At 40.2% G+C, this 12,693-nt stretch overlaps 1 protein-coding gene across 2 annotated transcripts in view; it reads right to left on the reverse strand.

Annotated features, from left to right (window-relative positions):
• Positions 1 to 12,693, reverse strand: part of PRKG1 (protein kinase cGMP-dependent 1) — a 560,704-nt gene that overhangs the window by 199,974 nt on the left and 348,037 nt on the right. For both annotated transcript variants that reach the window (XM_074155210.1, XM_074155209.1), the window contains exon 4: positions 1,913 to 2,018. In XM_074155210.1, coding sequence (XP_074011311.1) covers positions 1,913 to 2,018 — 106 coding nt within the window. The remainder of the gene's footprint in view (positions 1 to 1,912; positions 2,019 to 12,693) is intronic.

Genomic DNA, 12,693 nt, shown 5'->3' on the forward strand with positions numbered 1-12,693 from the left:
ATTGAGCTCCTGGTCCTCTCCAGGGAAACACCTTGTCCTCATCAGAGGTTGTGCTACTTGACCAATTATTTTAGTTTCATTATTTAATTATTATCTTTTCTTTTTTTTTCATGACCGAAAATAACTGGAGCTGAAACTCCTGGCCACAAGGAGAGGCCAGTAGGTGGGATGTCAACCCAGTCAAGAACCAGTGCAGTGAGTTGGACAGGTCTCTACTCCCACATCTAAGTGACTAAGGGTGCCTGAGCTGTCAGTAATTCCTCACCCATGTTCCTGGCCGAGCTGTGGTACAGCCACACTCATGTTCTGGGTATTCGTCCCACGGATCACTTTCCTGGTTCCATTTGCCCTGCCCCATCCCTAAAACCTTGCCTGCAGATCACAGGACTGTGGTCACCCTGTGGGATAACCCAATTTTGTGACTCCCCAACAATATCATCGCAGACATAGTACACATACATATTTATATATTATTTTATATATATATATTATATACTAAATAATAGCTATTATTATTGTTGTTGTTGTTATTGTTCCTGATTTTCTAAGTCTCTTTTTCCTCTGTTATTAACTGGAGAAAAACTAATTTAAAGTTGAATGAATACAGGCTGCTCCTTGGCTTTATGTTACTGAATGCCCAACTGCATGTACTGTGCACGTTTTTCCAATTTTAAATGTCTTATGTTTGAAAACATATTAAAAAGCAGGTCAGAAACACAAGCAGATCAAGCATGTGACATGGCAGGGTAAAAATTAGTGTGCCTACATCGGGGAGACCTGGTACCTCTCACCTGACATGGCTGTGTGGGATTGACTTTTCATCCAAAACACCCTTTTTACGGGGGTGTATCATCACTCAGGTCACTAGTTTGCACTAGTTCCAGACCTTACAACAGCGCATTTCCCCAAAAACCTCTCTTTGGAAAAAAGAAGCAACCTTTGGAAATGAAGCAATAATTGCTAAAACATTTCCCTGTGCTGAAAATTAGCCCCATCCAAAAGATTAAAGCAAGCAATCAAGTCCAGCTCCGCCCTGGAGAGAGGTGAACAGGAGGCCAAATCTGAAGGATTTTGATCCCATCCCCATCTGCCATCAAGAGAAATGGTCTCTCCGGCATAATTTTACCCCTTGCACCGCTTCTGCACGGTGAGGGGGGTCTGTCCTGGGGGGAAATGATGCAGCAGGGAGCATTTTGATCTGGGACAAGCCTGGTGTAGTAACATCTTAGTAACGATGGGATCACATTGACTTAGTGATCTTTTTCTCTAGGATTTGGTGACATTATGCTTCTATTTGGGATTATTTTGCTGACATAGCCCATTCCTCACCGCTGTGGCATGTTGAATTATTGGGATATTAGGCATTGCTCCAGTAAGAAACATTTGTTCCAGTTTGAGATAGCAGCACGAACCAAAAGAAAGCTTGAGAGTCAAATTGAAGGAGTGAAAGACTTGGCTTTATGTCTCTCTCATTACTTCTCTAAGCTGTATTTACCAGAGCCTACAGCTTTTGCTTCTCTAGAAAAATGCATTTTACCTCTAGAAGCATAAGAACACACTTTGAATGGACTTGTTTCTTTCAGATTTTTTTTCTAGGGGTGTTTTTTTTTTGTTTGTTTTAATGGGTATTTTCTTTAATAAGGGACACTTTGAGTTACTCATATTAAAGCTTTTTCTCTTACACCTCGGCCGCGTGACTCTTTGCCAGTGAATAACTCACAATGGGAATGAAACTGCGGCAAGATTCCTCCTGGGGCTGGAGGATATGGCTTACAGATGGTTAAACAGCAAAGGGAAGAAAAAAAGAGAGATGAGAATGAAACAAAACAAATACTGCACTCACAAAAAAAAGTCAAAAGATGAGTACGGCAGTTTCACTGTATTTTTTTGATAAAGTAAACAAGTGTCATACCTTTTTAAAAATTCCATATACTCAGTATGCTTGATGAGGCCTGTCCTCATCATTATCGTTTGAAAACATTGCCGATCAATAGCCCAAAGTTTCACATTTACGAGAGCTGGAAAAAACAAGACAAGGGGAAAATGTAATTAGCAAAATGTCAAAATTTGAAAAACCTGTTGTGAATTCTGAGGAAAATGAATTCATTCATGAGAAAGCATGGAAATGGGTACACACTTCCAAACAGAAACATAAAACTCATCTGCTGGACAATGGGCTAAGCATGCACTGAAACAATTCTAAGTATCTGAAATTTTAGCTGTATACGTGGGCTTTTGGAAAGATCGCTTAAAAGCAGCTGTGAGATGAGAAGAAATCAATGCAGGCTGAAAGGAAGGAAGAAACAGGGGGGGCAGCTCATTGTAACCCAGGACACGTCATTGCCCAGGACACGGGTGAGCCGGGGGAATTTTTAGCGCATTATCCTATTTCAGAGGCAACAAAGTTCATTTAGGTGTCATCCTACCCCCAAAGTACATGACAAATTTCTCCTTGACCTTGAGAGGTTTTCCAGAACTGAGTCCTGTTACATCCTAATGATTGAACACGTACCAATTCTGGACGTTTTGAATAATTTTTGTCCAACTTTAGTTTTCCGGTCTCTGATAGATTTCAAGACGTCGATGTTGGGCACCACACACTACACCAGATACTTCAGAAGCAAATTCCCGTTGTAAAACCAAACATAACAGATCCCCATTGCATAAGGTACAGATGCTCGAAGAAAACAGGAACATGTGAATTAGACGGGCAGAACCCCAAAGGGTCCAGATTTTCATCTTAGATGTGGTTTAGACATTTGTGTTAACTACAAATGTCTGCATACATATGGTTTCTAATAGAGTTTCTCCTTAGAGAAACATTTTAATTAAACAAAATTACTCTAAAGACCTCTGTACTCATATTAATTATTTTTTTTTTTCACAGAGTCACTGCAATAAATTTCATCCCCACATCCCTTCTCACTACAGGAAACAGAAATGAGCAAAATGACTTTTAGCAAAATATTTACAAATCTTCTCATGAATAAAACCCCAAGAAAGGACTTTGCTTTTATTTGCTGGTCCTTTACTTCGCAAACACCCTGGCTAATGAATTTTTATCCCTAACTGCATTTGCAGGATGTAAAGCCTTCAAAGTGCAAATTCAAAGTTTTCTTCTCAAATCGCATTGCAGATCTAAGGGAATGCACAGAATCATAGAATCACAGAATGGTTAGAGTTGGAAGGGACCTTAAAGATCATCGAGTTCCAAAGCCTATTCTAATTTTCAAGACAGAAACTCCATTTTGAGAAGCGTTTTTAGTTTTATAATCAAACTGATAGGAAAGAATGACCTATAGCTTTAGTATGAGAGATTTCTGTAAAAAAAAATTAGTCTTTCACTTTGATCAGAGTGGAAGAGACAATTAATATGAATGGGATATCTATTTTTCTGTTTTTTTACTGTCTTTTGCAAAATAGGGGTTTTAATTGATTTTTAGATGAGCTCTACCCTAGAGGAAAGAAAGAATATTATTCAACAGGGTGTGTGGGGAAACTCAATGAAAAGGACGGTCTCCTGCTGTACTGGCTGATGATGGCTGGTATCAAGTTAATAAAACATCAGAAAAATCCCAGTAAATTCACTAAGAGCAGGAAAACACTATCCTGTAAAGGTGCTTTCTATCTAGGTGAATAAGTGTAGGTGATTTGAGCCAACCTGGCTGTTTCGGGATGGTCTGTATTGTATGAGGTGTGACTGTCACACAAGGTAAAAAGGCTACTTGCTTAGTCATAAATCAAAAGTCATTTATCAAAACCACTGATAACTGAATATTCAAAAAAAAAACATGTGGCGAATGGGAAAATAATGAATTAAATACAGTTTGGGTTGGGGTTTTTTTGTCTGGACTAAAATATCCAACAGCATCCCAGTGCCCTATCGTGAACACATACCATGAATGCATCAAAGGCATCACTGTTAAGCTGAGTAAATTCAGAAGCCAGCAAATACTTAAATTCACCTTTTTCTCCTATTGTGCCATGTAATTCTGAAAGACACAGCATCCTTCCTGTAAATAATTCTATCTGCTGCTGCTTCCCACTGTATTTTAATGGAGTCATCATCTTATGCAAACAAGTAGCTCTGAAAAACTAAAGGTTTCATCCCAGTACCAGTCCTGGCCAGCTGGTCCCTAATGGATACATTTGATTGGCATCTAAGACCAAATTCCTGTTCGAGTCCATCACAGCATTCAAGAGCACGGTCTCCGAATGGCACAGTCCCCATCCTTGGCCCGTCAGATGGATTGATAGGCTGTATGTCATCATGCCTTAAATCAGCAACAGACGGCAATCACCTAACTCTTACTTTTCACGTATGTAGTGAACGATGAAGATACTCCATGGATTTTTCTTTCCCTCAATGGGTTCAGATAGAGCTGCAAAGACACCACCTACCTCCGAGGTCCACACGGGTACCACAGAGCCAGATAAGCAGCAAACATTTACTCATCCTCCTCTGATCCCCAGATGTTTTATGAAGCATTACATCGTATTTGATATCAGTCCCCAAAGACCAGAAAGAATTGCCGCTGCATGGCCCACACTAGGTAGGCTCTTGCTCGGTCTCTTAATGCACTTAAGTAAATGGCAAATGTAATTTAGTACCTCTCGAGCAAAATGAAGATCGATTTATTGCTGCTAGAAATTGTTCTGTTAAAACAAATCTCCGCAGCTGGCAATCTTCATGGGAGCACAGGACCGGAGCCTAGAACAAGCCACATTCCCCTGAAGGTACCCCTAGTAACCCAGGTTATATACACACACAACTGTATTTATACATATGAATATATATTAAAAATATTACATATTACACACATATGTAATTATTTCTAATTCTATATACATTATATAATATATATATTTATCTATTTCAAAAATATATCCCACAATTATACATACAGCTGTGTACTAGCTAACTGTAGTAACAAGGATCATGCAGCTCAGGAAAAGTTAAGTGCAGACAATGCACTTCTGCCCTGCTAATTATAATCGCTGCTCATACTTCATATTCACATTTATCCTGCCTAATGATAAACAGATGTTTTAATAATGGCTAATCACAGTAGGGCTTTAAATGTCAATAAGATCCTTATAATCAGGTGTGAGCATCATCTCCTGTTATGCTTAAAATCCGGTGTAAATGTATCAGAGGGTTACTGAAGGAACAGTATGAATTCTGTTAGATTTGATGATATTAACAACTTCAAAGAGATATATTTATGAGTGCCCCAGGATGAAAAATATGTATATGGGATGTATACCACAAAGTCAATCCCACCGTGAATAACTGAGTCATAACAGATGCAGACAGAGGTGATGCAAAGATTTTCTTCTCCACCCATCTGCAAAGAGCGTGTGTTGAGTACTGGGGGCAAAATTTTCCGTGAAGCACAATTTCAGGAGAATAACTTATTCTCTGACTGCAAGAACCACAATCATAAAGGAATATAATAAATAACATTACGAAAACATGCGAGTACATATATCTGTAATGGGAGTTTCCTAAGACTTCTCAATAATATAAAATATTACACTGCAATCAAAGCAGCCCAACTGGAGTCATACCACAATTAAAGTTTACTGCCTTTTTTACGCTTTTTCATATTAAAATGTTACAGCTGGGATTTTGTTTTATCTTTGTAACAGCACATAATGCAATCAGCGATCATCCTAGAAGCCACCAAGATTTTGGCTGGCATGCAAAAAAAGTAGCAAAACTCTAAGGCAACGACATGCGTACTCACAAACTAAGGTATATTATAAAATATGTATTGTCATATATACTCCTCCGTCACTCTGAGGCATGGATAACAATAGGGATGCCCAGGACTGGGACCTTTAAATGATTGATTATATGGTATAGCTTTCCAGGTGAGGGTCTCAGACGATGCTGGGCATTCCACAGTCATTGCAGAATATTTTAGTTGTGTGCTAGAGATGAGTAATCCCATCAAAATAAGGACTTTGTGTGAGCTCCTAACAAAGGTGCTAGATAAGGAGGAAAACATGGTTAAAGGACAGAGTGGTTAAATTAACCTCAGCAAAGGCACAACTTCCTGTTTTCTGGCAAGATTTCCTTTAAGAAGTGGATTCATTTAATCCAAAACTCAAGATGAAGGTTAGTCGGTGCAAGGGCTGAAACCAAAGCAAAATGCTCCTGGATAAACAGGGAAGAGCAGTGAGAGCTGCAGCAAAAGAATCAGGATTTCGTGGGTCAAAACTGGGTGGGGTGGAGGCATTACCATAAAAGTTTAAATTTGAACTGTTCACTAGGGCGACACTTAATTTCTGATAACAAGTTGATTGAAATTACTTAAATCAATCATTTCAGCATATGAATCAGACCCCTCTCTACACCAAAATCACCGATTTAAGCAAATAAAAAAATTCCATAAACAATTTCAAACTTTTTTTCCAAAAATAAGTTTTTCCAAAAAGAAATCTTCTTATTCATTTACCTGGGCAACCTAGGAAAATATATTCCATTTTAAACAGATGAAAAGACATCCCCAGGGATATAGGAGTGCCCAAACCAGCCCAAAGCTTGGGCTGTGTCCTGGCTGGTTTATCCACGTCCGCTGGTTCGCTCACGTGCTGGGAGCTCTCTGAACATTAAGCAAGGCGAGATAAAGGTATTTTCTCTGGATGTAAAGGAGAATATGTGCACATCTTTCACAACACAGCTCAAACCTGTGGTTTAAACTGCAATTTTTATTTATCTCATCTTTACTGTATACGCTGCTATCACTCACGCAGTATTACTTTGGTGTCAGTAGGGGCAAAATACATATTTCCATAAAGATTAGAGAAAGAATTTGGATTTTCTCCATTTATTGCACTAAATAATAGGGATTATGCATTATTGATCCTCTCCGAGGCTTAATTCTCTTAATTTTTTATACTTGTCGTCATGTCCCCAGCCTGCTGAAGGATGAAGTTTTAGCTTTTTGGATTCTTTTCTTCTTTGTGGACCCAGCAGCTGAAAATGCTGAACTTCAGGCTCAGCTCCGAGCTACAGCTTTTCTCTGTGCCACATGCAAAGGCAGTGAAAACGGGGGAAACCGTGAAGTTTAAGTGAAAAAAGTATTTACGAAAGAGCAACATAGGTATTATTTCTGCTATATGTGTTATATATTATTATATGTTAACACAGCTGGGGAAGTCCTTCGGGTGCAGCTGCTAACACAGATTTTAAGGGCGGGTTGCTTTTCTGCAAAGCCAGATCAATCACAAAACGTCCTTTTAACCACAGCCAGCACAGCAAAGCTTTATCAGAAAAACATTCAAAGATGCTTTAAATACTTAAAATCGACCGCCAGAACAGCACCTAGATAGGTGTATTATTTGAAAATGAAATGCCATACTCATACGGCCCCGCAATCCTTTAGCACCTTCCCAAGTTTTTGCACGCTTAGTGAAGCCTTTCCAAGTTTTCCAAGGATCACGGAGTGAATCGTCCTCAGCTCAGGCACTTGCTGATGGCATTATCGGACCTGAAACTTTCTATTGCCTTGCACTGTAGCCAGAATTCATCCCCTCGCTTTGGCTTTTATGCTACTTTATTCAAATATCTGCTTGTTTATCTGCCCAGGAAAGCCTCAGGCAAGGAAAGAGCAGCACCTTCGTGTCCTTGGGGCTTTTCTTGCAGCAATGAGATGTAAAATTTCCACTCCAATTGAACCATCCTCCCGCTTGGGTTTAATTTTGCAGGGATTATTGTGCAAATTACCGTCGGGGAGAACACAGTCATTTCCAGTTACTTGTGCTTCATCATGTGTATCGTATATGATGATGATGAAAAGCACATTTAACTAAGCAGAAAGAGCAGCCTGAATGGTTTTAGCCCTCCAGAAACCCCGTGAAACGTGAAGCCCAGCAGATTCTGCTTTAGGATCGGACACGGAGCGACACAGAGGGGATGGATTTAACAGCTGGAGCAAGAATGAATTTCTCTATTCTCAGATGTTTCTAACAACGATGGCACTGGTACAATGAGGACTTCATCCCAAAACTATCCGTTTTCTCAATAGGTTCTTTCCCGTAACTCCCCAGGGAGTTTTCGCACCTCATACTGTGCAAAGGAGTAATTTTATCCTTGGCCAAGGACAGATGCAACATTCAAGCAGAGACAGAAAAACATTTAAATACGCTTTTTCTCGCAGGACAGCATATATCCATGTGCTCCTAAACAGAGACAGTTTGTTAAGAACAATGTTTAACAATAATAAACGAAAACATACCCACAGAAACAGCAGAAAATATTAATTAATTTATTTATTTTTAATTTTTGGGCCAGAGCTGTGGTTTTTCCTCACACACAGAGAGTGCGACAGGAATTAAGCAGAATTAAGAAGAAAAAAAAAGGGAAAAAATTTCCAGCAGGCCTCATACTAATCCTAGAATTAGGATGCTCTAGGGTTAGGATTAGAGCAGAATGCTCTTGGATGCCCAGAGCTCGGGGCGGTGTTATTCTTACTTCTGGCATTACGGCAGCACTCCATACCCTGCAGGGAATTTTGTGGGTGCGGTGGCAGGGTGGCAGCAGGACACCCCGGTGTGGTCCTTCTCATGGTGCTGGGCTACAAACGGGGTTTTTTGACCGTATGGTGGCAATTCTGTGCTGCGGTGTAAGTGCAGGATGAGGTGGTATCATTTTCATCTACCCCCGTACCGGAGGTTGATAACTGTTGATCACGGTCCATTGATAACGGTCCTTACCGCAGAGGACAGATACACGCTTCTGTGAGCCCCTGAAATGATCAGCATGTTACTATCACCTGGAGCAGGTACAGCCAGATTTTGACTTGACTTTCACCTTTCGTATTTTTTCCCCATCTCCCTCTCTGAGCTTGGCCAACTTGAATTTTGATGTCAAAAATGTCGGTATTATGTTAGAAGCCCTCGTTGCGCAGCAGCTCCCGGGCTGTATTGCTTACTGCTCCCGTGGAGGAGTGAAGGTAACTGCTGTTCAGAGCCAACAACTGCTTCAATACTCGAGCTCTTTTCAGGCCATAAATAAAATTAATTTCTTATTTGGATTTGCATGATTTTGCGATCATAAAGAGCCTCTGCTTTGCCATGGATACTAGAGTGAAGGGCACACTTATCACCGTGCTCAACCTACCCCAGCCTTCGCCCCCTCACACGCCGAGGAGGGGAGGTAAGAAAATCCTCAACACTTTGGCACGACTGCACCTGAGTGTCTACAGCAAGAGATGCTCTTGCATGTGTATCTGGGATTATCTGTCATTAAAGAGAGCTAGCAATCCTGAGACACCTCGCAGGAAGATGCTGAGTCCGTGCATGCCACCTCTAACCCATCTCCCAAGCCTCCTGACAGGTGAGGCTGGATGCTCACCTACACGTGGTGTCGATACAGGTAAAATAATCTCCTCTTGCCATGAGCAAGAAGCCTTTTTTTAAAAAAAAATTTAAAAACCCTACACACTGTTTGCACTTTCATAGTACTCAAAAGCACAAGCTGGTCTTGTATCACAGTCTGGAATCAAGATTGCAGCAGAGTTACAAAAATGGGCATTTTTTTTTCATAGTAAATGGATAAAACATTCCAAAACAGATTAATGGGCAAGTCTCAGAATTGTATTATTTTTTAAAGAACTGGTTTTGGCTGCTGTTTAAGCACTGGTCTCGGTGGGGACTAATAATACCTTCAGGTTATGTGAAAAGGAAACAAGGCAGGAAGGACACGACTCCATGAAAAGTTCTCCAGATCGCTTGGCTTTCGCTACAATAAACTATGAAGACCCCAGTCATCTCGAGGAACCGTATACACTTTCCATAGGAATGAAACGCGCCTGGATAAGATCAGATATGACTAAGAAAAGAAACTGATGGAAATGTTTATTAACAAAACCTGCTCTTTTTCACCAGAATTAAATCACCTCTAGTATTAAAAAGTCAGTGAACCAAATTTTAAGGGTAGTAAAATTCACGATGAAGGCATCCGAGGAAAAACTGGGGCAAACAAAATGAAACACTGCAGGTGGGCTGTGGAAATGACTCAGTGGAAATCACGACCACACTTTCTGTTCATCTTTACTAAGAAATCAGTAAACAGAATAACACCATTGATATTTAATTATAATTAACAGAATTCACTATTGGTTTTGCTGTGGTTTTGGTATGTTACACTGGAGAATGTGGGCTGGCTCCTTCTCCCACTGAAGTGACTGGGCTCTGTGGAGTCAGTAAAACGGTCCATTTAAAATAAAAATTAAAAAAGGATCAATTCACCCCATTGCTCACGTTACGCTGTTATTATTCTTTGAAGGAAGGGATGCACTTGGTGTTGGAAGGACACCAAGGGAAGACCTTTCCCATTTGTGGTATGGGCTGGCAGCGTCTGCCCTTCGTACGTGTGATTCAGAGGAAGAGCTTGTCCTGCGCCAAGCTTCACACATGTCTACCCCAGGGAGGTCTTGCCTCTTTGATTCGTTTGCTATGGGCAATTCCCCCTATGAAAATCCTGTATCACAGCAGGAGAGGAACCAATATGAATAAAGAAATGGCAACTGGAGTTTAGCTGACTCGTGCGAGCCCCAGGCCCTTGTAAAGCTTCAAGCCAAACATTGGTTGACTTCAATGGAGAGGATTTCATCCTTATTCCTCCATCATACAGCTTGCAACCTAAAATACCCTTACACTTCAGATCTATCAGCCAGTGCTAAGTACAATAATCTGTATTAGATACTAAGTACAATACCAGGACTTTTCTTGACAGAAGAGTGAACTGAGTAATCCAACCTTCTGCCCTAACAACAACCTTCACCCAACATTTCAAAGAAAACTACAAGTGTCCTAATGAATTATTCAGGAATAACCCCAGCCTGGATGTTTTTATTAATTAAAAGCCCATAGCATTTGGTTGAGGGCATACATTGTCATTTGGTTTTATCTAACATAATTCCCAATCTTCCCATTTCTCCCAAAAATATCTCAGTCCTCTTCTGAAGACTCATAACTTCTTGGCCTTAATGAGAAGCCGTGACAAGGACTAATTGAGCATTAGCAAAGTCTTTAATTGTATCAGGTTTTCTTCCTTGGAATTTCAAAACATCCACATCATCTCTACTTCAGAACATGATAATTAGATGTCCTAATATGCTCTTTTTAAGCTAACTGCTATTTTACATAACCTTTACTATGTCAACTCTCGCCCTTCTGTATGAATGTACTTCTACTCTTCTTACACTCCTACGATACAGAAGTTTTTCTAGGTTTTTAATTAAACTTACCTTGTATGAGAAAGAGCTCACAAACTGCTTAGGAAATTGTATTCATTATAGTATTGAACATGCATACAAAAGACGAAAGCTGACATAGTTCCTTAAAGTAGTTTAGGAAGAATCTATTCAGAACAATTTGAGAGCCACAAAAAACACTCTCAAGTACTATTTTGAGTTTGATGGAGAGTGATATGCGTTAGGTGAGATTAATGGAAAACCAACAAGGGTCTAATGCAGGTCAGAAGCCTAAAATTTAGTTGCTCAAACAACTAATTCAATGTAACGAACACAGGAAAGGTTGAAGTAAAATGTCTTCAATTATTTGTGAAAGGAAAAGGAGAAAATAACCCAAACCTTTCATCGGGGTGTGAGGTTCAGCCTGGGACGCATCACCCCATTGGCATGCCAAGATCATAAAAGCATTACCAAGAAACTTTGTGTCTAAGAGTAATGAGCACAGTAATATATTCACATTTTAAAGAGATCTACAAATGAGTTCTAGCTCATTGCCTAAAGGACCCCCAAGAACTTGGAAACTGAATATATCCAATTAAAAGAGGTATCTTAACACTGCTCTAATTTGGAAGGGCATTGATAAATAAAGAAGCCAGCCTGGGAGAAGAAGCAACGTTAAAAATCATAATAAAGAGATGAGGCATCTCAGAGGGACTCCCCAATTTGGAAACCAGTCTCCTGTGATGCAGGTGGGGCAGCACCAGGGGTCTGTATTTTGGGAAGGGAGCTCTGCTGCTAGCAGACAAAAACGGGCCAGAAGAACTGGATGTGACTTTATGATATTAGGGCAAAAAGACAAAAGGTCCTAAAAGCAGAGGAAAATCCCAGGCAGCGACACCTGTGGCTCCTGGGGTCTGCCCAGGAACACTGCCAGGAGCCTCATGGAAGAATCTGTAAATACGTCCCGCAAGTTGTTCCGTTTCTTGAAGCTGTCAAGGCTGGACAAGCATCCCTTTCATGGTCCTTCTGCTGAAAGAACCTCTTTCATACTTCGCATTCGAAAAATACACACATTTCGGTGTTCACCCTGAAAAATGCTGTTGGGAAGTACAGTTGCTTGTGCAGTCGGTAAAAAACCAAACACAACGAGTGGGCGCAAAAGCATAAACCTACAGGGCAGAGCTTGGGCTGATTTTCAGGATGATCTGCACAAGTTCAGAACTAGTTTGATTACTAATAGAGGGTAAAGGTTTAAATGAATGATTAAAGCCTAAAGTTGGTATCCTAAAGAGATATATGTTTGAAAATTGGAATGGGGCTGAGTAGTTTAGGAATGATTGGGAAATACAAAAAGATATTTTATACTCCATTCAAAAGAAAATACCGCTTTAAGGATACAGGGCTGTCAGATAATGTCTGCTTGTTAAAATAATAAAAAGAAGCGCACATATAATGCCTGTTCTAAAAAGAAAGTTGAAGCACATAA

The sequence above is a fragment of the Numenius arquata genome, chromosome 10, assembly GCF_964106895.1.
Source record: "Numenius arquata chromosome 10, bNumArq3.hap1.1, whole genome shotgun sequence".
NCBI lineage: Eukaryota > Metazoa > Chordata > Aves > Charadriiformes > Scolopacidae > Numenius > Numenius arquata.